At 42.2% G+C, this 23,761-nt stretch overlaps 1 protein-coding gene across 1 annotated transcript in view; it reads left to right on the forward strand.

The window, feature by feature from the left end:
• The window catches only part of LOC137375926 (polypeptide N-acetylgalactosaminyltransferase 10-like), a 137,526-nt gene extending 134,208 nt beyond the window's left edge, over window positions 1–3,318 (forward strand). Inside the window, exon 12 of the mRNA XM_068043634.1 lies at window positions 1,028–3,318. Within this exon, the coding sequence (XP_067899735.1) occupies window positions 1,028–1,192 (165 nt within the window). The 3' untranslated portion in view covers window positions 1,193–3,318. The remainder of the gene's footprint in view (window positions 1–1,027) is intronic.
• The last annotated feature ends 20,443 nt before the right edge of the window (window positions 3,319–23,761 follow it).

The raw sequence follows: 23,761 nt of genomic DNA on the forward strand, positions 1-23,761 counted from the left end.
TATTGGGGGTAGATGGGAGTGTGGAATTCGAGACACAAACCGATCAGCCATGATCTTATTAAATGGCAGAGCAGGCTAGGCGGCTTGAATGGCGTACTTCTTATTTGTATGTAATCTATGGTTATTGTGGGGGGGGGAGGGTTGGGAGAGGGGCAAGATAAATTGTAAAATTGATTGAAATAAATTATATCATTAATGCTTCTTTAAATATTTAAATTGTAATGTCGGACTCAAAGCCTTTAAAAATGGCGTCAGTACCTGTGCAAAGGCTGCTGACTCCATTGCCGGGGGCGGGCCGCCCTCCCTGGCTATTTAAATGAGCTGCTACACTTAATATCACAGTGGCTCCGTAATGTGCGGCCCATGCGGGTGGACCGTCATTGTTTACGTCGTATAAATTTCAGCCCCAAATCTTTGGTTCCATTTTTTAAATTAAGGTGTGTGCATTCATATTATACCCACTTGGTAAAGCAATATAATACACCTCAAATAAATTCCCGTAGGCACTATGATCTGCCATGCCAATGCAGAAGGTAACCCTCACTGCATTCTCTGGTTGACAGTGACAATAATGCTCACTTAGATGAAAGTCCAATGACTAACATTGTTGGAAGCTCGAGAAAAAAAAACCTTTTCAAAATGGGTGCAATTTGCACCCAGAGCAGAAACTCTCAGTCAGTGTTTCAATGCAGTATTAGCTTTCCAAGTGTGTGTGTTTTTTTTTGCTTTGACCTTCAATATTTTCTCCTCCAGAAGCTGCAATATAGTGGGCTTCAGATCTACCATACTTATGCTCCGTCATATCGTTGATTAACATCAAGACATGCTTGCATTCCAGCAGGGATTACTGGATAAAGTTCAGGAACTGGAACTCTAGGCTAGCGATTTTCTTCTCCTGCCATAGCCTGGTTTTTATTTATACTGAGCAAAACAGTTAAGCATATTGGCAGGACAAATGTACTTAGAATAGATTTTATCATGCTGATAGCAAAAACACTTACGCTTGTCTTTTTCTTCTGTCTTCTAGGACAAGACTCTGTACCATCCAGTTAGTAATAGCTGTATGGACTGCAGTGCGACAGATAAAAACATTTTTATGAATATCTGTAACCCCTCGTCTCCTACACAACAGTGGATATTTGAAAACATAAATGCAACAGTCCTGGAAAAAATGAACATCAAAAACTTATAGTGACTTATAGTTAAAGCACTGAGATGTAATCATTTTTATTGAGGGTGGTTTTTAGGGTTTTTATAGCTAAATCCAGGGTTTTTTTATAATTATGGTATTTTGAAAGGTTTTATCTCAGGAATGAATCAGGTCTCGTCAGGTGTTTGCTAATGATATCAGACTCTCTTGCACCAGTGCTTGTATGCTGAAATAATAAAACTTGAGCTAATTTCTAGTGCCTTGCAAGTGAAAAGCAGAGTACACACATCACTATGGTTCATGCCTCACCTAGCCATGCCACTATTTGCCAATTTGTTTTCTAATTTGACTAAAGAGATATATAATATTGCTAAATTGATGCAAACAGTTATTTAAAATAGCTGATGTGATAGCACTTTAAAGAAACCTGTGCAGTGAAAAATAACAATTAAAATTGACTACAATGTTTTTCAAACTGGCTAAGTATCTATGCTGCATAAAGCTGTTCTCCACAGTGGGTTCTGCTGCAGTTTCAAAATTCTTTGAAGTATGGAATTACTATAGTTTATTCACTATTTAATTATCCTAACTCCCAGAGTTACTTTCAGAAGAACCCCATTGAAATGAAATGGAATTATATAAAATGTGATAGGGTGCCTACATTGTATATTTTCTGTTTTTAATAACCAAGTTGCTACATTTACATATTTCTCATGTAGGCACCAATATTACATTTTACACTGGATTCAGGGTTTTATTTATCCCTTTTATTTTGCACTTTAAGATGACAATTTTTGCATGCTACCAACCTGGACAGTGGTTATTAGAACTGACCTTATTTAACAACATACAAGGACCTGTATTCAAATAACTTTATGCAATGTCTGTAACAAAATATGAATGCCCCAGAGAAATTTTGCATAAATATGTTGTTTGAACTTGGAATCAATCAGCAACAGTTAAGCACAATTTTGATTTTTTTTTTTTTAAATGATCAGCGGTATTTAAACTTTTACGCATTATGTCTATGCGCAGGACAACTTTTAACTACCATACAAGATCATCAGGTGTGTTACAGGATGACTGGATAGAGTTATAGGAGTTACGTGGTTTATGAATGGGCCTATGTTTTACATAGTGAATGATTTTAGAGAGAAATCATTTCTATAAAATTCAATTATGACTGAATTCAAAGCTCCTTATATAATTTTTATGGGATTATCCAATGAAAATACAAGGAATAATTACCTAATTTATAGCACAGAAATGGACTATTCAGCCCAATAGACCTATGTTGGTGTTTATGCTGCACCTGAGCCTCCTCCCACCATACGTCATCTCATTCTAACAGTATATCCTTCTAATCCTTTCTCCACATGTACTTATCTAGCTTCCCCTGAAATGCATCTATACTAATTGTCTTAACTACTCCATGTGGATAGCAAGTTCTACATTCCCACCACTCTGAGTAAAGACGTTTCTCCTGAATTCCTTTTTGGAGTTTTTAGTGTCTGTCTTCTATTTATCGTTCCTAGTTTTGGACTCCCCCCACAAGCAGAATTAATTTTATTTACAAAAATCCAAAATTAGTGGAGGGAGGGGTGCTAAGAGTTAAATATTAAGTTATCGTGCTCCAGTCTTGGCTTTTTAGAAGTGTTATTCGTTTGTAGGATGCTTCAAACAGATCATTTTATATAAGCAGAAATTGGGTACAAGCTTTCAGTCCAAGTCTGGCCTCTGGGTGGGAATGCCTTTTGAGAAATCAAAATATCACATATCAAATATGCATGTAAAATACCTGCTCTAAATATTAAAGGTAGGTCAACCTCAACTGTGTACTGTTACAAAAAGTATATGGGACTTCTGCCTGTGAGAACACATGCATTTGAAATGTGCTGTTAAGGGCACCCATATTCCATTTTAATTACATAGGATGGTGTATGTATCAAGTACAGAATATATTCTGATAAAATAATTTAAAAATCATTGTTAGAACTGCAAAGTGCTTTTCCTGTTCAAATATACAGCCCTTAAATTGGATGTCTGCTGGCTCTAAAACAACTTGTTTCTGGTAATTTCCATCAAGTCATTTTTTTGCTACATGAATTATTTCATTGTGAACATCTGAGGCAGTTGAGGCAAATTGTATTAAATTAAATATGACTCTTCAGTTTGACCATTTGTTATTCTTTGAGAATATTTTCTAAAGTCACTACTGTTTGTCACACAGTTCATAGGTACATTTAGGTTGTTGGTATGGTTATGAACATGTTGGGAACCATGAGGTTGGAGTAATTTGATAAGTCCCTCAGATTTGATTCAGCCAGGGAAATAGCATGTTTACCTGCAGGATAGTGGTCATTACCCTTTGTGAGTACTGTTCTAAGATCTTGTGATACCTACATAATCAAGATGAAGAGTTCAGCACTGTTACTCAGGCAGTGAAGGACTCGGCAACCACTTCACCAAGTCAAAGAACTGATTCTTGCATCTCTTCTTTAGAATCTACATAATGTCATCTCAAAAGCTCAAACTGAATAGGAAAGGAGGAAAAAGTAACCAAAGTGCTATTTAGAGGACAGGGTGGAGGGAGGAAGCATCAGTAATCAAGGCTATATTTAGCCTAAATCCAGACCATCTCCTTGTTTAAGATGGTTATTTGTAAGTGCCTGTGAACTACTCTGCTTCATAGACTGCCTGAAATTTTAGGTCTTAAACTTCATTATTCTCTACCACTTAAAAACCTTAATGTCTATGAAGGAAACTTTATTCATTAGAACTAGCATTACTGCTTTGAGTCCATTGCAACAAAGTTAAACCAAATGTTAAGTACTGGTCCTGGCTACTTCTTCCTTTACATTTTAATCATACTCCCCTGGATTGCTGTTGAAATTCATAGCTGGCATGGTGCCTACTGCCATAAAATTCCAGCCATGTAAACTGAGAGGGTCAAGAAACAAAATACCATATAAGAGGTAATCCAACCTTTTAGTTAGTCTCATTTCTATAACTGGTCACATTGCTTTAAACAGGAAATTGGAATAAAGGGGTATCATTCTGTTGATCTTTGCACAGAACTTGCTTTCCCGAGTATGAATAGTGGCTGAACAGCCACTTTGTGGGTGAGAGGGTGAAATTAGAAATCTGTTTGTTTCATACATACAGAGCCACAAGATCCAAAAAAAAATCATGATACTGATGATAATACTATGTATGAACGAGGCTGAGAAATGGCCATTTGTCCCAAAACTTGTCCTGCTTTACTCTAACTCAGACAAACAAGCCTTCAAATGCATTTTCAATATCCATATCTAACTCTTCTACCTTGCTTGGTGGCTTATTCCAAGCGTTAATACCATTGAAAGTAAACACTTTACTCCTAATATCTGTTTTAACTTTTAATTAATTTGATTTTATCTCTTCTAGTTCTATTGGCCTGATAAATCTTAAATAATAACGAGCAAAATTAATGTCCATTATTAAAGAATATTTCAAAATGAAGGCTGGAATTTAAATTGAACAGCACAGGTCTCGGCAGTGGCACCTAAAGCAGGGGCCATTGCTGCATGAGTGAAACGCAACTGGTTGACCACAATCACCTGGCAGCTGGCTAATTAAGGAAGGAGGCATGGGGCCTGTGCAAACGCACACACGTGCGGGAAGTGAGGTGGTGTCCTCTGATTCGATAGTAGGTGCTGGTGCCATACTTAAAAGGCTGCCAGCTCTAAATTCACTGCTGCCTGGTTTAAAGGAGTGCCTTCCTGAGTGCTCTGAAGAAGCCTGCTGCTGCCTCTGCCCCCTGATGGGCAAGAAGCTAAACATAAGCCTGCAGTGACCATGGCTGAAAGAAGACATGGGGTGGCCCCACGGTTTAGCGATGCCTCCTTGCAGGTGCTCTCTAGGCTGCAAGAAAAAGGCGTTCCCCAAGGACGGCAGGAGGAGACCTGCCTGACCAAGCAAGCCTGGATGGAAATCGCAAAGGTCAGCAACTGTGGGGTCACCCCCAGGACATGGATCCAATGCAGGAAGCAGGTCAAGACTTGATCCAGGCTGCAAAGGTGATTACTCCAAACACTTCTGACTCTTTGGGCATTGCATGTGGCAGAGCGCGAGGGAGCATTTAGTGGAAAGCAAGTGACCACCCAGTCATGTGCATTGTGGAAGGGTAGCAAGGTATGCGGCTTGAGCTTGACTGCATCTTGGTGAGAGGCACATGTCAGTCATTTATTAGTTTAGTTTAGTTTAGTTTAGAGATACAGCACTGAAACAGGCCCTTCGGCCCACCGTGTCTGTGCCGACCATCAACCACCCATTTATACTAATCCTACACTAATCCCATATTCCTACCAAACATCGCCACCTGTCCCTATATTTCCCTACCACCTACCTATACTAGTGGCAATTTATAATGGCCAATTTACCTACCAACCTGCAAGTCTTTTGGCTTGTGGGAGGAAACCGGAGCACCCGGAGAAAACCCACACAGACACAGGGAGAACTTGCAAACTCCACACAGGCAGTACCCAGAATTGAACCCGGGTCGCTGTGAGGCTGCGGTGCTAACCACTGCGCCACTGTGCCGCCACACAGTAACCTCACACAGTCGCTTGAGAGGGGCTGCATGCAGGTGGCATATGTGTGCCTGCATCATGGACCTCTGGACTATCACCATCATAGGTTTTGGGCCATCCCTCCTGGGAGGCTAACTTGGTTCATCATTGTGTCAGCAGGAGAACACAGCCCATGATAGAAAAAAGCATGCCAAGACTGGTGGTGGAGTGCCTTATCTCCACATCTTAAGTCCGATGGAGGGGACGGAGGTTATGGAACTGGTAGGGCAGCAAGGCAGCCACTTCATAGCTGAGGGCAAGATGGGGGCGCCTACCCAAGAGAGTGGGTGAGCATTTCCTCGTACACAAGGGTGCATCTGCACAAGGATGCATCTGCTATAAATAAGCCCGACTGCTCAGATGTTCACCGCATAAATGCAGCTGCATAGTCAGGGTGGTTGGAATGTTGCAATGAGCAGCACTTAACCCTTCAATGTCTGTTCTCTCATGAAGGTCAAGATGAAAACTAGAACACAGAGCTCAAAGAGCTGGAGAGACTGGGGAACAGCCAGCCAGCTCAAGAGGAGGAGGGAGCCTCAGAGGGCGCACTGTCACATCATTCCCCTACACCCTCCACTAGTGCCAATACTCCCACGTTGGTGTGTATCCGTTTACAGTTAGATACAGGCACACAATCTGGTGAGTACATCAGACACGCCCAAGCAGCTGACGGAGGCTATGACAGTCAGAGGTCCACTGGAGGCCAGACCCATGCTGAGCCCTAGGCTCATGACGTGCCTCTGGTGTCAACGACAACACAGAAAATGCTGTAGCTGCAGTGAAAGGTAAGGCAACATCTGGCAGAGATTCCAGAGGCTATGCGTTCCTAAGCGCAGACGATGGAGGGGTCCATCCAGGCCTTAGGTGCTGCCATGTCTCTGATGGGTGCGTCTCTGGCTTCTTCTGTTGAGAGATTGGTGACACATCGAGAGCCAAATCCAGCAGACCAATCAGTGGCTGCTGGAGATGCGCGCAGCTCATTGTCCATGAGCTCCATGCAGCGATGGCAAGGAGAACGAGGGACCTGGAGTCTCCACCAGGTCCACGTCCCTCTCAGGTCAGCAGGGCGGTACAAGCATGCCTTAAAAGGTGGGGGGAGAAGCGGCTAGCTGCCGCATCTGGGGGTTCCTGTGAGGGTGCGCTTGGTGTGGGCAGCAGCTATAAAGCCCCTTTACCAGTGATGCCAGCACCTCCATCAGACAGAGGGGCCCCTGCACCTATGCAGGAGGCCCTCAGTGTGCCAGGACCCTCCAGGCCTCAGGCAGCTGAAGGTCAGCTGCCAAGGTCATCCCAAGCCATTGGGAAGCAAAATGAGCATCCTGTCTCCACCTCAGCTGACTGAGCACCTAGATGCACTTAGGATTCACTGGTGCATGTACATTATAAATTGTTAGGGTTGCTTTCGGTGCCATGCAGAATAAAGAAGTAATGTTATCTCACTATATCTCCTTCCTAATGTTGGTGTCCTTTGGGACTTCATTTAAACCCTTCCAAGGGGCTGGAAGAGAGGGACCAAGCTGCGAGTGCTCAACGCTTCGGCCTTGCCATGGTATGATGTGCACCTGGGTGCTGGAGTGCAGAAGGAAGGAGGTGACTCAACAGGGCTGCTTAAAGGTAAGACTGTATTGGTATGGTTCCAGAAGGTGATGAGGGTCATAGGAAACATGAATGTATAAGGCTGTCTCCTGCCTCCCTTGCACGTATCTTGCGACACCTTTCCTGCTGTTCCTGGAACCCTTCCTCTGGCGATGCCTGGGCAGCATCCTCCTCTGCATCCTCATCATCGGAAGAGGCATCGCATTTCACATTATCCTCACTGATCAACGCCTCATCCCTTTGTATCGCCAGGTTGTGCAGAGCACAGCAGACCACCGATATGTGGGACTCTCACTGGGGCATACTGAAGGGCTCCACCGGATCGATCAAGGCACCTGGATCTCATCTTCAGGAGATCAATGTTCTGCTCGATGGTCGCTTGGGTTGACCCATGACAGATGTTGTACCTCTTCTCTGCATCCTTGCATAGGTTTCTCACAGGCATCAGTAGTCATGCCCTCAGTGGGTAGCCCTTGTCTGCAACGATCCATTCCTGAAGGCATGCGGGGGAACGGAAAAGTTCTGTCACCTGGGACTGCTGAAGTATGTAGACACTGTGGCTGCTTCCTGGGAAGCATGCACAAACCTGCATGATCCATCTGCAGTGGTCGCAGACCAGTTGCACATTGAGCGAGTGGAAGCCCTTCCTGTTTATGAATGCTGCTGGCTGGGCAGTAGGAGCCTTGATGGCCACATGTATGCAGTCAATGACGCCCTGCAGCTGGGGGAATCCAGCCTGAATCTTTCCCAAAAATGTAATTGGAGAAAATTTTTGCTCATCCAGTACTGGATGTTGGAAAAGCAATCTGGCAATTTAAAGACAGTGGAGGGTTGAGAAATGGTGGTGAGCTGGGTGACGTCAGCATACATGTGAAAAGTAACGCTGTGATTTTGGTTGATGAGAAATGCATGGAAACCAAAGATAGATCCTTAGAGATAATAGTGAGGGAGCGGGAAGAGAAGTCATTGCAGGTGATTCTCTGGCGGTGGTTACATAGATGATAATGGAACCAGGCAAATGCAGTCCCACCCAACTGGAATATGGTGGCGAGGTGTTGCTCGAGGGAGGTTGAGAATGATGAGGGATAGTTTACCTTTGTCACAGTCACATAGGATGTCATTTCTGACAATGAGAAATACAAAATACCTCTATTGCACATTTGGTTTCATTTTTGAAAACAATCAAAGTCATGCAACTAAAAATACAATGAGTAAGTTTAGCAATTAAATATTTCTCATCTATGAAGCCTAAAGGTTTACCTTATTATTCAATTTATAATCTTATTGAAAAGGAATGTTAGCTCTTCTATTTTTAAACGTTTATCTCAAAAAATGCATGTTTTAATATGCTGTATCATATTGATATGGCCAAGGTGCAAGAAATACACCGTTAATTCAGTCCCACTACTCCACAGGTCACAGCATATCATAGTTTCCCACCTGCCGAAGAATAGCCAAATTAGACACACCATTTGTCCCCCAGAATAAAGCACACCAAACCAGGTTACTTTAAACAACAACAACATTAACTATTTATGAGAAAAGAAATAATATGTCTTAACTACTATATATATGAAAAGCTCCTTAGCCCTCATGCACACACACACATTTAAAAAAAGGTTAACAGGAGGAAAAGGATTTTGGTTTACAGCTGTTTCTGAGGATTAGAAGGAATAATTTAAAATCAGTTTGTCACATTCTGGTAGGTAATCTTCAGTTGGGTGAGGTGTCCCAGAGTCGAATAGTCGGATGCCACTTGAAGTCTCTCCAGGCGAGTTGATGAACAGTCATTGATGGGTAGGCATTCAAGCCAATTCGACTAGAACAGGCATCACACCGGGGTACAGCAACCAGTCTGCTCAGGAATCACAGCAGCAACAAAGCAGTAGAAGCTTTCTACAGGTTCCAGGATTTCCCAAAACACAGGAGGCAACAGGAACCACATTGGATGCAGGAATTCTTCAGAGACAGGAGGCAATAGGAATCTGCCACCTTTCAAATGCATAATTTCTTCTCGAGATAGAGGTTTCCTTTACAGAGAGGTCTTTTTCTCTAGTCTCCAGGCAGGTTAGGTCTAAGTTCCAAATACCTGCTCTTTGTCCAACTCACTGGTTTTTAAAAGACCAAAGTTAAAGTAAAAACCTGCCTGAGCTGATCACGTGACCAGACACAATGTTTCCTTTGTCATTCAAAGTGTTGCTCTGAGGAGGTCAAACCCCTGGCTGGCTTCCTTGAAACTGCTTGCTTTTTTTATTCTTGTATACAAAGTCAACATGCAAAAATTGAAAAATTGCAGGTGTTCCAAGTCCACTGAAAATCCTTTTTTCAGTTTATAAACTGAAATCGCAGAGGCACTGGCCATAATTTTTCAGTTTTCCTTAGACTCTGGGGTGGTGCCAGAGGAATGGAGAATTGCAAACGTTAGACCCTTATTCAAAAAAGGGTGCAAAGGTAAGCCCAGCAACTACAGGCCAGTCAGTTTAACTTCGGTGGTGGGGAAACTTCTAGAAACAATGAGGGACAATATCAGGAGTCACATGGACAAATGGGAGTTAATTAAGGAACGCCAGCATGAATTTCTTAAGGGAAAATCATTTAACTAACTTGAAGGTTTTTGAGGAGGTAAGCGAGAGTTAATGAGGGAAATGCTGTTGATGTGGTGTACATGGACTTTCAAAAGGCATTTGATACAGTGCCACACAACAGACTTGTGAGCAAACTTGTAGCTCATGGAATAAAAGGGACAGTAGCAACATGGATATGAAATTGGCTGAGTGACAGGAAAGAAAGAGTAATAGTTAATGGATTAAAAACAAGAAATGCTGGAAATACTCAGCAGGTCTGGCAGCATCTGTGGAGAGAGAAGCAGAGTTAACGTTTCGGGTCAGTGACCTTTCGGAACTCCGGGGTACAGCGGGGTTAATGGATGTTTTGCGGGCTGGAGGAAGGTTTGTAGCAGAGTTCCCCAGGGATCAGTGTTGGGACCCTTGCTTTTCCTGATATATATTAATGACCTGGACCTTGGTGTACAGGGCACAAATTCAAAGTTTGTGAACTGTCAGGAGGATAGAGTAGAACATCAAAAGGACTTAGACAAGTTGGTGGAATGGGCAGACAGGTGGCAGATGAAGTTCAATGCAGAGAAATGTGAAGTGATTCATTTTGGTAGGAAAAAATGGAAAGACAATATAGAATAAAGGGTACAATTCTAATGGTGGTACAGGAGCAGAGGGACCTGGGTGTATATGTGCATAAGTCATTGAAGGTGGCAGGACAGGTTGAAAGAGCAGTTAATAAAACATACAATATCCGAGGCTTTATTAATAGAGGCATAGAGTACAAGACCAAGGAAGCTAAGTTGAACTTGTATAAGACACTAGTTCGGCCTCAGCTGGAGTATTGTGTCCAATTTTGGGCGCCACACTTGAGGAAAGACGTGAGGGCATTGGAGAGAGTACAGAAAAGATTCACGAGAATGGTTCCAGGGAAGAGGAATTTCAGTTATGAACATACAAACATACGAATTAGGAGTAGGAGTAGGCCACTCCGCCATTCAAGCAGTACATGGCTGAACTGATTACTCCACGTTTCCACCTACCCCTGAAAACCTTCCACCCTCTTATCAAAAATCTATCTATTTCTGCCTTAAAAATATTTCAAGACTCTGCTTCCACCACCTTTTGAGGAAGAGAATTCCAAAGACTCACGACCTTCAGAGAAAAGATTTCTCCTCATCTCTGTCTTAAATGGGCGACCCCTTATTTTTAAACAGTGATCCCTAGTTCTAGATTATCGATTCCCCACAAGGGGAAACATCCTTTCTACATCCACCCTATCAATCCCCCTCAGGATCTTATATGTTTCAATCAAGTCGCTTCTTACGCTTCAAAATTCCAGCAGATACATGCCTAGCATGTCCAATCTTTCCTCGTTAGACATCCCGCCCATTCCGGGTATTAGTCCAGTAAACCTTCTCTGTACTGCCTCCAAGCATTTATATCCTTCCTTAAATAAGGAGACCAATACTGTACACAGTACTCTAGAGGTGGTCTCACCGATGCCCGGTATAACTGAAGCATAACCTCCCTACTTTTGTATTCAATTCCCCTCGCGATAAACGATAACATTCTATTAGCTTTCCTAATTACGTGCTGTATCTGCATACTAACCTTTTGCAATTCATGCACTAGGACACCCAGATCCCTCTGCATCTCAGCTCTGCAATCTCTCACCACTTGGATAATATGCTTTTTTATTCTTCCTGCCAAAGTGGAGAATTTCACACTTTCCCACATTGTACTCCATTTGCCAGGTGTTTGCCCACTCACTTAACCTATCTATATCCCTTTGTAGCCCTGTTATGTCCTCTTCACAAGTTACTTTCCTATCTATCTTTGTGCCATCAGCAAATTTAGCAACCATACCTTTGATCCCTTCATCTAAGTCATTTATATAAATTGCAAAAAATTGAGGCCCCAGCACTGATCCCTGTGGCACACCACTTGTTACATTTTGCGAGCCAGAAAATGACCCATTTATGCCTACTCTCTGGTTACCTAACAGGAAATAATCTTCTCTCCGTAGATTGGAGAAGTTAGAACTGTTTTCCTTGAAGACGAGGAGGCTGGGAAGTGATTTGATAGAGGTACTCAAAATCATGAGGGATCTGGATAGAGTAGATAGAGAGAAACTGTTCCCACTCGTGAAAGGATCGAGAACGAGAGGGCACATTTAAAGTATTTGGTAAGAGAAGCAAAAGTGACATGAGGAAAACGTTTTCATGCAGTGAGTGGTTAAGGTCTGGAATGTGCTGCCTGAGAATGTGATGGAGGCAGGTTCAATTGAAGCATTCAAAAGGGAATTAAACAGTTAGATGAAAAGGAAGAACATGCAGGTTAGTGGGTAGAAAGCAGGGGAATGGAACTGAGGGAGTTGCTGTTTGAGAGAGCCGGTGAGGACATGATGGGCCAAATGGCCTCCTTCTGCGCTGTAACAATTCTGTGATAAAACACACAGAATTCTAAGATTTTAGTACAAAAATAAGACCTCTTATAACAATATGAATAAACAATAACTTAAATATTAGTTTGAAATTCTCTGAGTATAATGAATCATCTTCCCAAAGATTATTTTTAGTGTGCCAAATCCAATTTATGATCATTACTTCCATGCACCATAGGAATTGCTGGATGGAAAAAAGGCCAAGGATCATCCAGTTCACCTTCCCCCATCCTGGTGGTTGCATGATGCAAAAATAATGGAGTTGTTGACTAATCATGGCAATCAATCTCTACCAATTAGTCCACAACAGTTCCAGATTGAGAAAACCCCCAGTGGTGAAAAGATTTGGGAATCACATGTTTGAAGTCACCTGTTGCACCCCCCCCCAGAACCAATGCTTCTTACTAGTGAGGAAAATATCTGCACCAGAATTTCTGATGGTTTTAGCTGAGATTGTAAATGTTTCCCTATCCTCGGGTGCTGTCCCCCTCCCTTTCAAAACCATCATCAACAGCCCCCTCCTCAAAAGCTCACCTTTCTCCTTTTGTTCTTGCAAACTAGTACCCCATCTTCAATTTCAGTTTCCTCTCCAAAATCCTTAATCATATTGTTACCCCATTGAGTGCTATAATATATAACATACAATATATATAACATACTATGTGCCAATTTTTGTTATTCGTTCGTGGGATGTGGCCAGCATTTATTGCCCATCCCTAATTGCCTTTGAGAAGGTGGTGGTGAGCTGCCTTCTTGAACCGCTGCAGTCCTTGGGGTATAGGTACATCCACAGTGCTGTAATGAAGGGAGTTCCAGGATTTTGACCCCACAACAGTGAAGGAATGGTGATATAGTTCCAAGTCAGGATGGTGTGTGACTTGCAGAGAAACTTGCAGGTGGAGATGTTCCCATGCATCTGCTGCCCTGTCCTTCTAGGTGGTAGTGGTCGTGGGTTTGGAATGTGTTTTAGAAGGAGCCATGGTGAGTTGCTGCAGTGCATCTTGTAGATGGTATGCACTGCTGCCACTGTGCGTTGGTGGTGAAGGGAGTGAATGTTCAAGGCAGTGGATGGGATGCCAATCAAGTGGATTGCTTTGTCCTGGATGGTGTCAGGTTTCATGAGTGTTGTTGGAGCTGCATCCATCCAGGCAAGTGGAGAGTATTCCATCACACTCCTGACTTGTGCCTTGTAGATGGTGGACAGGCATTTGGGAGACAGGAGGTGAGTTACTCACCGCAGAATTCCCAGCCTCTGACCTGCTCTTGTAGCCATAGCATTTATATGGCTGGTCCAGTTCAATTTCTGATCAATGGTAACCCCCCAGGATGTTGATGGTGGGGGATTCAGGGATGGGAATGCTGCTGAATGTCAAAGGGAGATGGTTAGATTCTCTCTTGTTGGAGATGGTCATTGCCTGGCACCTGTGTGGCGCAAATGTAACTTGCCACTTATCAGCCCAAGCCTGGATATTGTCTAGGTCTTGCTGCATCTGGACATGGGTTGCTTCAGTACCTGAGGAGTCATGAATGGTGCTGAACATTGTGCAATCATCAGCAAAAATCCCAATTTCTGACCTTATGATGGAGGGAAGGTCATTGATGAAGCAGCTGATGATGGTTAGACCTAGAACACTACCTTGAGGAACTCCTGCACTGATGTCCTGGGACTGAGATGATTGACCTCCAACAACCACAACCATCTTCCTTTGTGCTAGGTATGACTCCAACAAGCGGAGAATTTCCCCCCTGATTCCCATTGACTCCAGTTTTGCTAGGGCTCCTTGATGCCATATTCTGTTAAATGCTGCCTTAATGTCAGGGGCAATCAGTCTCAACTCACCAATGACATATACTGGGTAAATCTTGGTATTTATTTAGAATTTGATATTTTAAGTAAATTTTAAATCCTTGTATCATTTCTGTAAAACGTTGAAAGAAAAATTATGCTATAGTTCTTAGATAAATGGTAGATTTGATACTAACAAAATTAAAATACATTTTGTAATTCAGTTTTTAATCAACTTTCTCCTTTGTCTAGAACTAATTGTAGAACTGTATTTATGTATTGTAATGTATCTATATATGTAACCCTGTTTTTTTGCAGCATTAGTAAAAACAGGTGGTACTTTTGGTCAGTTTTTAATTCTTTTCTTCTTTGTATTTACTGCAGTGTCACTACTATCTGAACACATGCTTTTAAGTGAGAACAGATCAGTTAGGTCCAGACTTCACTGTAACTTTTCACCAAGGCTAGTCAGCTCGAGAAAGCTGTGCTTACTGTGAAGTCAAAGATATTACTGGAATTTTTGGTTTCTGATTTGTTTGTTCTATCTCTCCCACTAAAACAACTGGCCTATCCATCCATGCAATCTGTAATGACACGGTGAGAAGCTAATGACTTAAGAACAATGGAACAGGAGTAGGCTATTCAGCCCCTCAAGCCGGTTCTGCTATTCAGTTAGATCATGGTTGATCTGTATCTTAACTTCATCTACCCACTTTGGTTCCCTAACTTTTAGTACCTTTGTTTAACAAAAATCCATCAATCTCAGTTTGAAATTTTCAATTTACCTAGCCTCAATAGCGTTTTGGGTAAGAATTCAAAATTTCCACAACCATTTGTGTAAGCAAGTATGTTCTGACATCACTCCTAAACGGTCTAGATCTAATTTTAAAGTTGTTCAGAACCCTTGTTCTGAACTCTCGCACCAGATGAAATAGTTTCTATTTATTTACCCTATCAAATTGTTATGACCAGGTGAGGAAGGGATCTCAGGCTCCCCTCTTGCCCCTTCCCTGACTGCAACAGGGTTTGCCTTTTAAAACAGTGTTTTTAGCTTCACCTCAGTGAGTCCTGGCTCACTGCTCTCTAATTGTAATTATAAATGAACCAACCAGACAGTTTTCTCAGGTTTAAACAAGAAAGATGCAAGTTTATTAACCTTATCACTCTACTCGGTTAAAATTACTAAAATATGCGACACAAATACGCTAGCATAGGAGATAAACACACACACAAATAGATCCAGAGGGGGAGAAAGAATTAAAAAGGGGAGGTTTAAGTAGGGTTGGCAATAAATAGAATTCAGTTACTGTCTTTTGATTTAAATGTAAAGTCCTTGGTTGGAGTTGAGGTCTTGCAGTTCTTGCTGGGGCCCTGTGCACACTTTTAAACTCGCTTCTCTGGTACCAGAAGGCAGAAGAGATCCTGTGTCTTGAGGCTTAATCTGCTTCCATGGGTCCTTGGGACTTTGCTTGAGAGAGAGAGATAGGGAGAGATCTTCTTTTACTCTTGTCTTCAAATTGCAGTCTGTCCCAAACCTATCTGTGAAGCATAATTCAAACAGTTCCCAGTCTGGCCAGCAGGTAAGTCATGTGACCAGCTCTTTGTTTGAAACAGAATAATCTGCTCGGGTTGTTGATTCTCAAAGTTCTCCAGTCACACTCACTGGGGTGTGGAGCTCTGGCACTTACACAAAGAAGGTGGATTATTATGACCAATCTTGTTAATTGAATCAGTGAAAACTCCCATTGACTCCCTCTTCAATTGTCTCTTAAAATGCAAATGTGCATACATGTTTCAGCTGTCCAACTCTGTGGTCTTTTTTAAACAAGTTCTGTGCAATGTCCAAAAAAAGGGTTCAAGTAGTGTTCCATCTGACGAAATTAATATGTTTCCATTTGGCAGGTGTGGTTTCCATCACAAATGCTTTAATCATCTTAAACACTTCAATTGAATCAGCTACTACTTTTCTATACTCAAGAGAATACAAACCTAGTCTATGCAACCTGTCCTTATAATTTAACCCTTTTAGCCCCTGTATCATTCTGCTGAATCTGTACTGCACCCAATTCAAGGCCAACATATCCTGGTGCAGTGCCCAGAACTGAATGCAGTACTCCAGATGGGGTCCAACCAGAGCTCTGTGCAATTGTAACATAATTTCAACCCCTTTTTATTCTCGCCCCTTCGAGCTAAAAGTCAACATTCCAACTGCCTTTTAAATTACATTCACTCGATTTTAGTCATTTCTAGACTTGGACCCCTGCATCTCTCTGCTCATCCACATTTTCTAGCTCCTCGCCATTTAGAAAAAATCTAATGTATTTTGCTTAGATCCAAATTTGTTTGTCGGGGCTGTTACACAGTTGGCTCTCCCCTTGCGCCTCTGTCTTTTTTCCTGCCAACTGCTAAGTCTCTTCGACTCGCCACACTTTAGCCCCGCCTTTATGGCTGCCCGCCAGCTCTGGCGAACGCTGGCAACTGACTCCCACAACTTGTGATCAATGTCACAGGACTTCATGTCGCGTTTGCAGATGTCTTTAAAGTGGAGACATGGACGGCCGGTGGGTCTGATACCAGTGGCGAGCTCGCTGTACAATGTGTCTTTGGGGATCCTGCCATCTTCCATGCGGCTCACATGGCCAAGCCATCTCAAGCGCCGCTGACTCAGTAGTGTGTATAAGCTGGGGATGTTGGCCGCCTCGAGGACTTCTGTGTTGCAGATACGGTCCTGCCACCTGATGCCAAGTATTCTCCGGAGGAAGCGAAGATGGAATGAATTGAGACGTCGCTCTTGGCTGACATACGTTGTCCAGGCCTCGCTGCCATAGAGCAAGGTACTGAGGACACAGGCTTGATACACTCGGACTTTTGTGTTCCGTGTCAGTGCGCCATTATACGCATTATCCCTACTTTCTGTCTCCCACCTCCTAAACAATTTCCTATCCAAGTCTCTCACTTATCTGCTACATTACTTAAATTTTTTTTTAAATTCATTCATGGGATGTGGGCGTCACTGGCCAGGCCACCATTTATTGCCCATCCCTGATTGCCCTTGAGAAGGTTGCCCTTGTTATAATTCAGGCTATCTCATAACATTGTTATGTGAGAAGAAGTTAACAAGCAATTCCTGTAAGCAGACCAAAACCTCTATTAACTGAAATTTGCATGGTGAGTGCCATTGTTTACCATGTGGCTAACAATCATCTTTGAATTATCATATAATGCACTGGAAATTAAATTGGATGTTCCCTATATCCATGTGTCTTTGAAAGTGTTGAATATCATAGTCAGATCATCCTGTTTAGGGTAAAACTAATACAGCAAGTGAGATAATACACAGAAGCAGAAAGGCACACCAAGTTACGGACTGTATTAAACTTAGAAAGTAACAAAGATAGAATCATTTCACAAGGGATTAAAATACTCTCGCAAGAATGTATTTCTTGCAGTTCTTTCAGTTCTTTATGTAACAATGCTTTTGGACAAAAAGCTTCAAGAGCTTCAAGTTTAAGGTGGTTCTCAAAGGAATGAACACAGAATAGTAATAGAGGAGTTAGGATGACAGGAGGAATGGTCAAAAAGATAGGTTTTGAGGAGACGCAAAGAGAGAGAAAGCAAAGTAAGTTCTAGAAAACTCAACTGAAGGCTTTGCCATTGGCCGGGGTTGGGGGGTGGGGGGTGGGGGGTGCGCAGGCGTGTTCGCAGGAGGAAACAGTTGGAAAACTGAAAAGCACAAGTTTGAGCAAGGCTAACAGAGTGTGCAGAGGTAGGGTGAGTTGAAGCCATTAAAGGATTTGTTGATTTCAACAAGAATTTTGAATTCAGTGGATTTGAGAGCATAGAGCAAGGAATGAGTGAGTGGAAGAGGACTAAGCAATGACATTTCAGGGCAGATGATGTATGTAGGATAGAGCTCAAGAGGTTGTTGAGAGTTTTTGAAAATTTTAATTTTGAGGTAATGAAGTTCTCCAATTGTGGAGGTCAGGCAGGTGTAGAGGTGGACTCTGTAGTAGAGACGTGTTGATTTTGATGAAGGGGCACTGACCTTAAATGTTAACTCTGCTTCTCTCTCCACAGATGCCACCGGACCTGCTGAGTATTTCCAGTGTTTCTTGTTTTATTTCAGATTTCCAGCATCTGCAGTATTTTGCTTTTAGTAAAGAGATGTGTTGATGATGAATAGGATGTGGACTCTGAAATTCAGACCATGGCTCATGGGGATACCATCTGGTTCAGCAAGAACAAGTATCTATCACAGAATCATACAGTGCAGAAGAGGCCCTTCGGCCCATCGAGTCTGCACCGATGCATTAAAGATACCTGACCTGTCTACCTAACCCCATTTGCCAGCACTTGGCCCATAGCCTTGAATGTTATGACGTGCCAAGTGCTCATCCAGGTACTTTTTAAAGGATGTGAGGCTCTAGGGGATAGTCTGAGTGACGATATCTAACTTTTAGTGGGAGACAAAAAGGATGGATCCTGTTTCTCCAGTGTGCTCTTGGAAAACATTTTGGCTTGCACACAACTTCATGCCAGATAGGCAGTCTGACAAAACAGAGATGCTAGTAGAATTGAAGATAGTGGTAGGTAGATAAAGCTGAGTATCGTCTGTGTACATGTGAAAACTAACCCATGCCTTTGGATAATTTCGTCAAGGGGCAGCATGTAACTGAGGAAAGCGATGATGAAAGGATTGAATCTTGGGATATTAGAAAGCTCATTGTAAGGGGAACATATTTTTATGAAATGTTTTTATTCAGCTATTTGCTTGTAACAGTTTATCAAATTGCAAAATGTACTTGTTACAAATGTAAACTGGAACTTGGTGATTTTGTGTGCAGAGTTTGACAAAGGGTGGTAGGAACATGGAGTGTGGAGGACATTGGGACGAAAGGAGAAGAATTCTGACCGAAGACATCACTGGGGCTCATTTTGGATTTTTTAAAAATAAAGACAGTTTTAACTGAACAGGAACACACACACAGACACGTCAGGACATGTCATTAAGGTGGTGGCCCAGACTATTACAACATCAGACACTCTGTCTACAACAACTCTCATAGGCAATGGTCTCTCTGGGTATGTGTAAATGGCTTTCTTCCTGCCTTATCAAGATGCAGATATCACATCCATTGTTGGTAGGCAACTGAGACCCTCCCCCCCCACCCCTCCTCCCTCCACCCCTCCTTCCTCCTGAGAGGAGGAAATGATCACGCGCAGATGGTTGTGCATAGCCATGGTGGGATTGATGAGGTTGGAGGGGCAGGAAGAGAAACCATTACTAGAGATATATTTAATGCACTGGGATAGGTAGGAATGATACCAAGGAAGGCAGTCCAGTATTGCTCATCAACACTTTTTCCTGATTATGGATTATCCTAATATGTGGACTATGGGTAACGATTTTCTAAACTCCCATTGCATGTAAGTAGCCGACTCCATGTACATTCCATCTCTGTGCATCTTACACTAGATGGGAACACTGCAGTCAAGAGTCCTATCAGGCCTTGTTAAAACATTAATATCTGTTGTTTGACATGTTGATATGCTCATTCAAACTATGGTACAATGCATCTTTTTGGTGAATAATGAAGTGTAAATAGCTGTCAATGCTTTTAAACTGATTTAATTGTGGAAATATCTCGGGAATTTTTCATTCTCCTGCCCCTAAATTGTTGGCATAGCTCAATGTTGGAATACTGTGTTTTTTAAAGAAAAGCATTCCCACAGTTACTGAAGAAAAGACAAAAGATCAATGTATTTTTGAACACTTATTCTAACCCTTTCGTTACCATTTGTGTTCAAATACTTAGGCAGTGTTACCTAGTTGTAATTATAAGCACTAAAACATATTTTGCCTATATCATAAAAACATCTGACCCTACAACATTTGGCATTCTGTTTTGGCTTGATACTTTCCACAGATGATATTTTCTGTGCAGTAATTGGAGTACTTCTAAAGAACTACCCAGCATTGAGGTTTGCCAGGCTTTCGCATTCATGCATTTGCATTGGTGCTGTAAGATTTTCTGTCACTGATTTTCTTGGGAATCAGAGCATCTACATGCACCAATTCTTTGACCAAGTGAGGATGTGGCACAATGGCAAACACATCAGTTGTCAATGTTATGTTTCGAGGAGCTGACGGTGAATGAATTCTCGTGATTTTATATGCTGTTGGTTCATATGCCCTGCACCACCTTTAAGGAGTTGGACTAACAGTCCACCACTTTGTTTGTAAGAATACACATCTGACAGAAAGTCTTCAAAGTATCCAGGTATTTAATTTCTTGTTGAAAATCAAACAATTACCCTAATTTCGAGGATAATCCTTCATTATTGAATGACCAGTCACACTTTTTGAAATATGTACACATACCTCATTTGTTACGATCCAATTAGTGATGATTAAATTTAAAAAGAGAAAGTCGAAATCTGTTATTACTGAAAGAATTATGCCACAAGATTTCATATTTTAAACAAAAAACATAATTGTACAAGAGTTAAACCATGCAAAACACTACTAACTTGGCACTACTATTTCCAAACACTTATATTTTAAAGTTAAAGTCTTAACAGAACATGAAGGTGAATACTGTAAACTCTAAATCTCTACAGAACACTCCTGTTTGACTGTTACTTCCACCCCAAGAGTTCCCCTATACATTACAGTATCTTGGTGGTTTGTTCACTTCTCCTGGGACCAGTCCAAAGTATACCACAACCCTTAGGAATTCACTTAAATTCCTTAGTTTCTCAGCTATCTTCTGAGATATGAGATCAGCTCCCGAATCTGGACTTCCAAGCTTGAGCACAGGCCAGCTTCAAAACAAAAAATATCCCTGGTTTCCAATGGCCTCTTTGCTCCTGAGCCCAACTACTTTCAAAGCTAATAGCTTTCTCTGTGACCAACAGCTTTCCAAAAACAAGATAACAATTTAAACTAATTATTTCCAATTCCAAATCTCTGTTCTGGGAAATCATATGAATAATTTAAATCCGCTTGAGGCAGCTGCTGACACGCTGTCTTCATCAAGAAGTTCAGAGAGGTTCTCATTGTTTAGGATCTTCACCTTCCCATTATGACCTTACTAAATAAACATGGGTTACCCTTTGTAACTACCCCAGCTTTGTTTGCCAGCTTCTCAAACCAGGTGTTTTAGTTCGTCTTGCATTTAAAAATTTAAATTCTCAAATTAAAAGTTACCTCTAGAAAATTAATATAAAACATGAACCACATGATCATAATACAGTTTACATAGGCAACATGGTTTACTGATCTAATTCATATCAAGAAGAATAAATTAGGGAACATAGGAACAGGAGTAGGCTATTCAGTCCCTTGAGCCTGATTTGCCATTCAATTAAATCATGGGTGATCCATACCTCAACTCCATTTTTGTGCATTTGATCCATACACTTACCAAATAAAAATCTGTCCATTTCAGTCTTGAAAATTTCAACTGACCCAGCATTCATAGCCTTTTGGGGACAGAATTTCTGATTTCCACTACTCTGTGTGAATTTCTGATTCTGCTCCTGAATGGCCTAACTCTAATTTGAAGATTGTGCTTCCCTGTTCAGCATTCCAGTACCAAAGGAAATAAGGATTTGAGATGAACTAGTTTTTAGAGACATAGAGTTATACAGCACAGAAACAGGCCCTTCGGCCCATTGTGTCCGTGCCGGCCATCAAGCACCCAACAATTTTATTTTATTTAGAGATACAGCACTGAAACAGGCCCAGGGCCCACCAAGTCTATGCCGACCAACAACCACCCATTTATACTCATCCTACATTAATCCCATATTCTCTACCACATCCCCACCATTCTCCTACCACCTACCTACACTAGGGGCAATTTACAATGGCCAATTTACCTATCAACCTGCAAGTCTTTTGGAGGTGGGAGGAAACTGGAGCACCCGGTGGAAACCCATGCAGACACAGGAAGAACGTGCAAACTCCGCACAGGCAGTACCCAGAACTGAACCCGGGTCGCTGGAGCTGTGAGGCTGCGGTGCAAATCACTGCGCCACTGTGCTGCCCATTTTCAAATTTTAATCCCATTTTCCAGCACTTGGCCCATAGCCTTGTATGCTATGGCGTTTCAAGTGCTCATCTAAATACTTCTTAAATGTTGTGATGGTTCCTGCCTCTACCACCTCTTTAGGCAGTGCGTTCCAGATTCCAACCACCCTCTGGGTGAAAAAGTTTTTCTTCAAATCCCCTCTAAACCTCTTGCCCCTTACCTTAAATCTATGCCCCCTGGTTACTGACCCCTCCGCCAAGGGAAAAAGTCTCTTCCTATCTATCCTATCAATGCCCCTCATAATTTTGTATACCTCAATTACGTCCCCCCTCAGCCTTCTCTGTTCGAAGGAAAACAACCCTAGCCTTTTCGGTCTCTCTTCACAGCTGAAATGCTCCAGCCTGGGCAACCTCCTGGTGAATCTCCTCTGCACCCTCTCCAGTGCAATCACATCCTTCCTATAGTGTGGTGACCAGAGCTGGACACAGTACTCCAGCTGTGGCCTAACTAGCTTTTTATACAGCTCCATCATAACCTCCCTGCTCTCATATTCCATGCCTCGAACTAATAAAGGAAAGTATCCCATATGCCTTCCTAACCACCTTATCTACCTGTGCTGCTGCCTACAGTGATCAATGGATAAGTACGCCAAGATCCTTCTGTACTTCTTAGGGTCCTACCATCCATTGTATATTCCCTTGCCTTGTTAGTCCTCTCAAAATGCATCACCTCACACTTCTCAGGATTAAATTCCATTTGGCACTGCTCTGCCCATCTTACCAGCCCATCTATATCGTCCTGTAATCTAAGGCTTTCCTCTTTACTATTTACAACACCACCAATTTTCGTGTCATCTGCAAACTTACTTATCATACCTCCTGTATTCACGTCTAAATCATTAATATATACTATAAACAGCAAAGGTCCCATGACCGATCCCTGCGGTACACCACTGGTCACAGGCTTCCACTCGCAAAAACAACCCTCGACCATCACCCTCTGCCTCCTGCCACTAAGCCAATTTTGGATCCAGTTTGCCAAATTGCCCTGGATCCCATGGGCTCTTATCTTCTTCACCAATCTCCTACGCAGGACCTTATCAAAAGCCTTACTAAAGTCCATGTAGACTACATCAACTGCTTTACCCTCATCTACACATCCAGTCACCACCTCGAAAAATTCAACCAAGTTAGTTAGACACAATCGCCCCCTAACAAAGTCATGCTGACTATCCCTGATTAATCCCTGCCTCTCCAAGTGGAGATTAATGCTGTCCCTCAGAATTTTTTCCAATAGTTTCCCAACCACTGATGCTAGACTCACCAGCCTGTAATTACCTGGTTTATCCCTGTTACTCTTCTTGAATAATGGCACCACATTCACTGTCCTCCAATCCTCTGGTACCTTTCCTGTGGCCAGAGAGGATTTGAAAATTTGTGTCAGAGCCCCTGTTATCTCCTTCCTTGCCTCACAAAACAGCCTGGGATACATGTCATCTGGGCTTGGGGATTTATCCACTTTTAAGCCCACTAAAACAGCTAATACTTCCTCCCTTTCAATGCTCATTTGTTCTAGTATATCA

This window comes from Heterodontus francisci, chromosome 12 (genome assembly GCF_036365525.1).
Source record: "Heterodontus francisci isolate sHetFra1 chromosome 12, sHetFra1.hap1, whole genome shotgun sequence".
NCBI lineage: Eukaryota > Metazoa > Chordata > Chondrichthyes > Heterodontiformes > Heterodontidae > Heterodontus > Heterodontus francisci.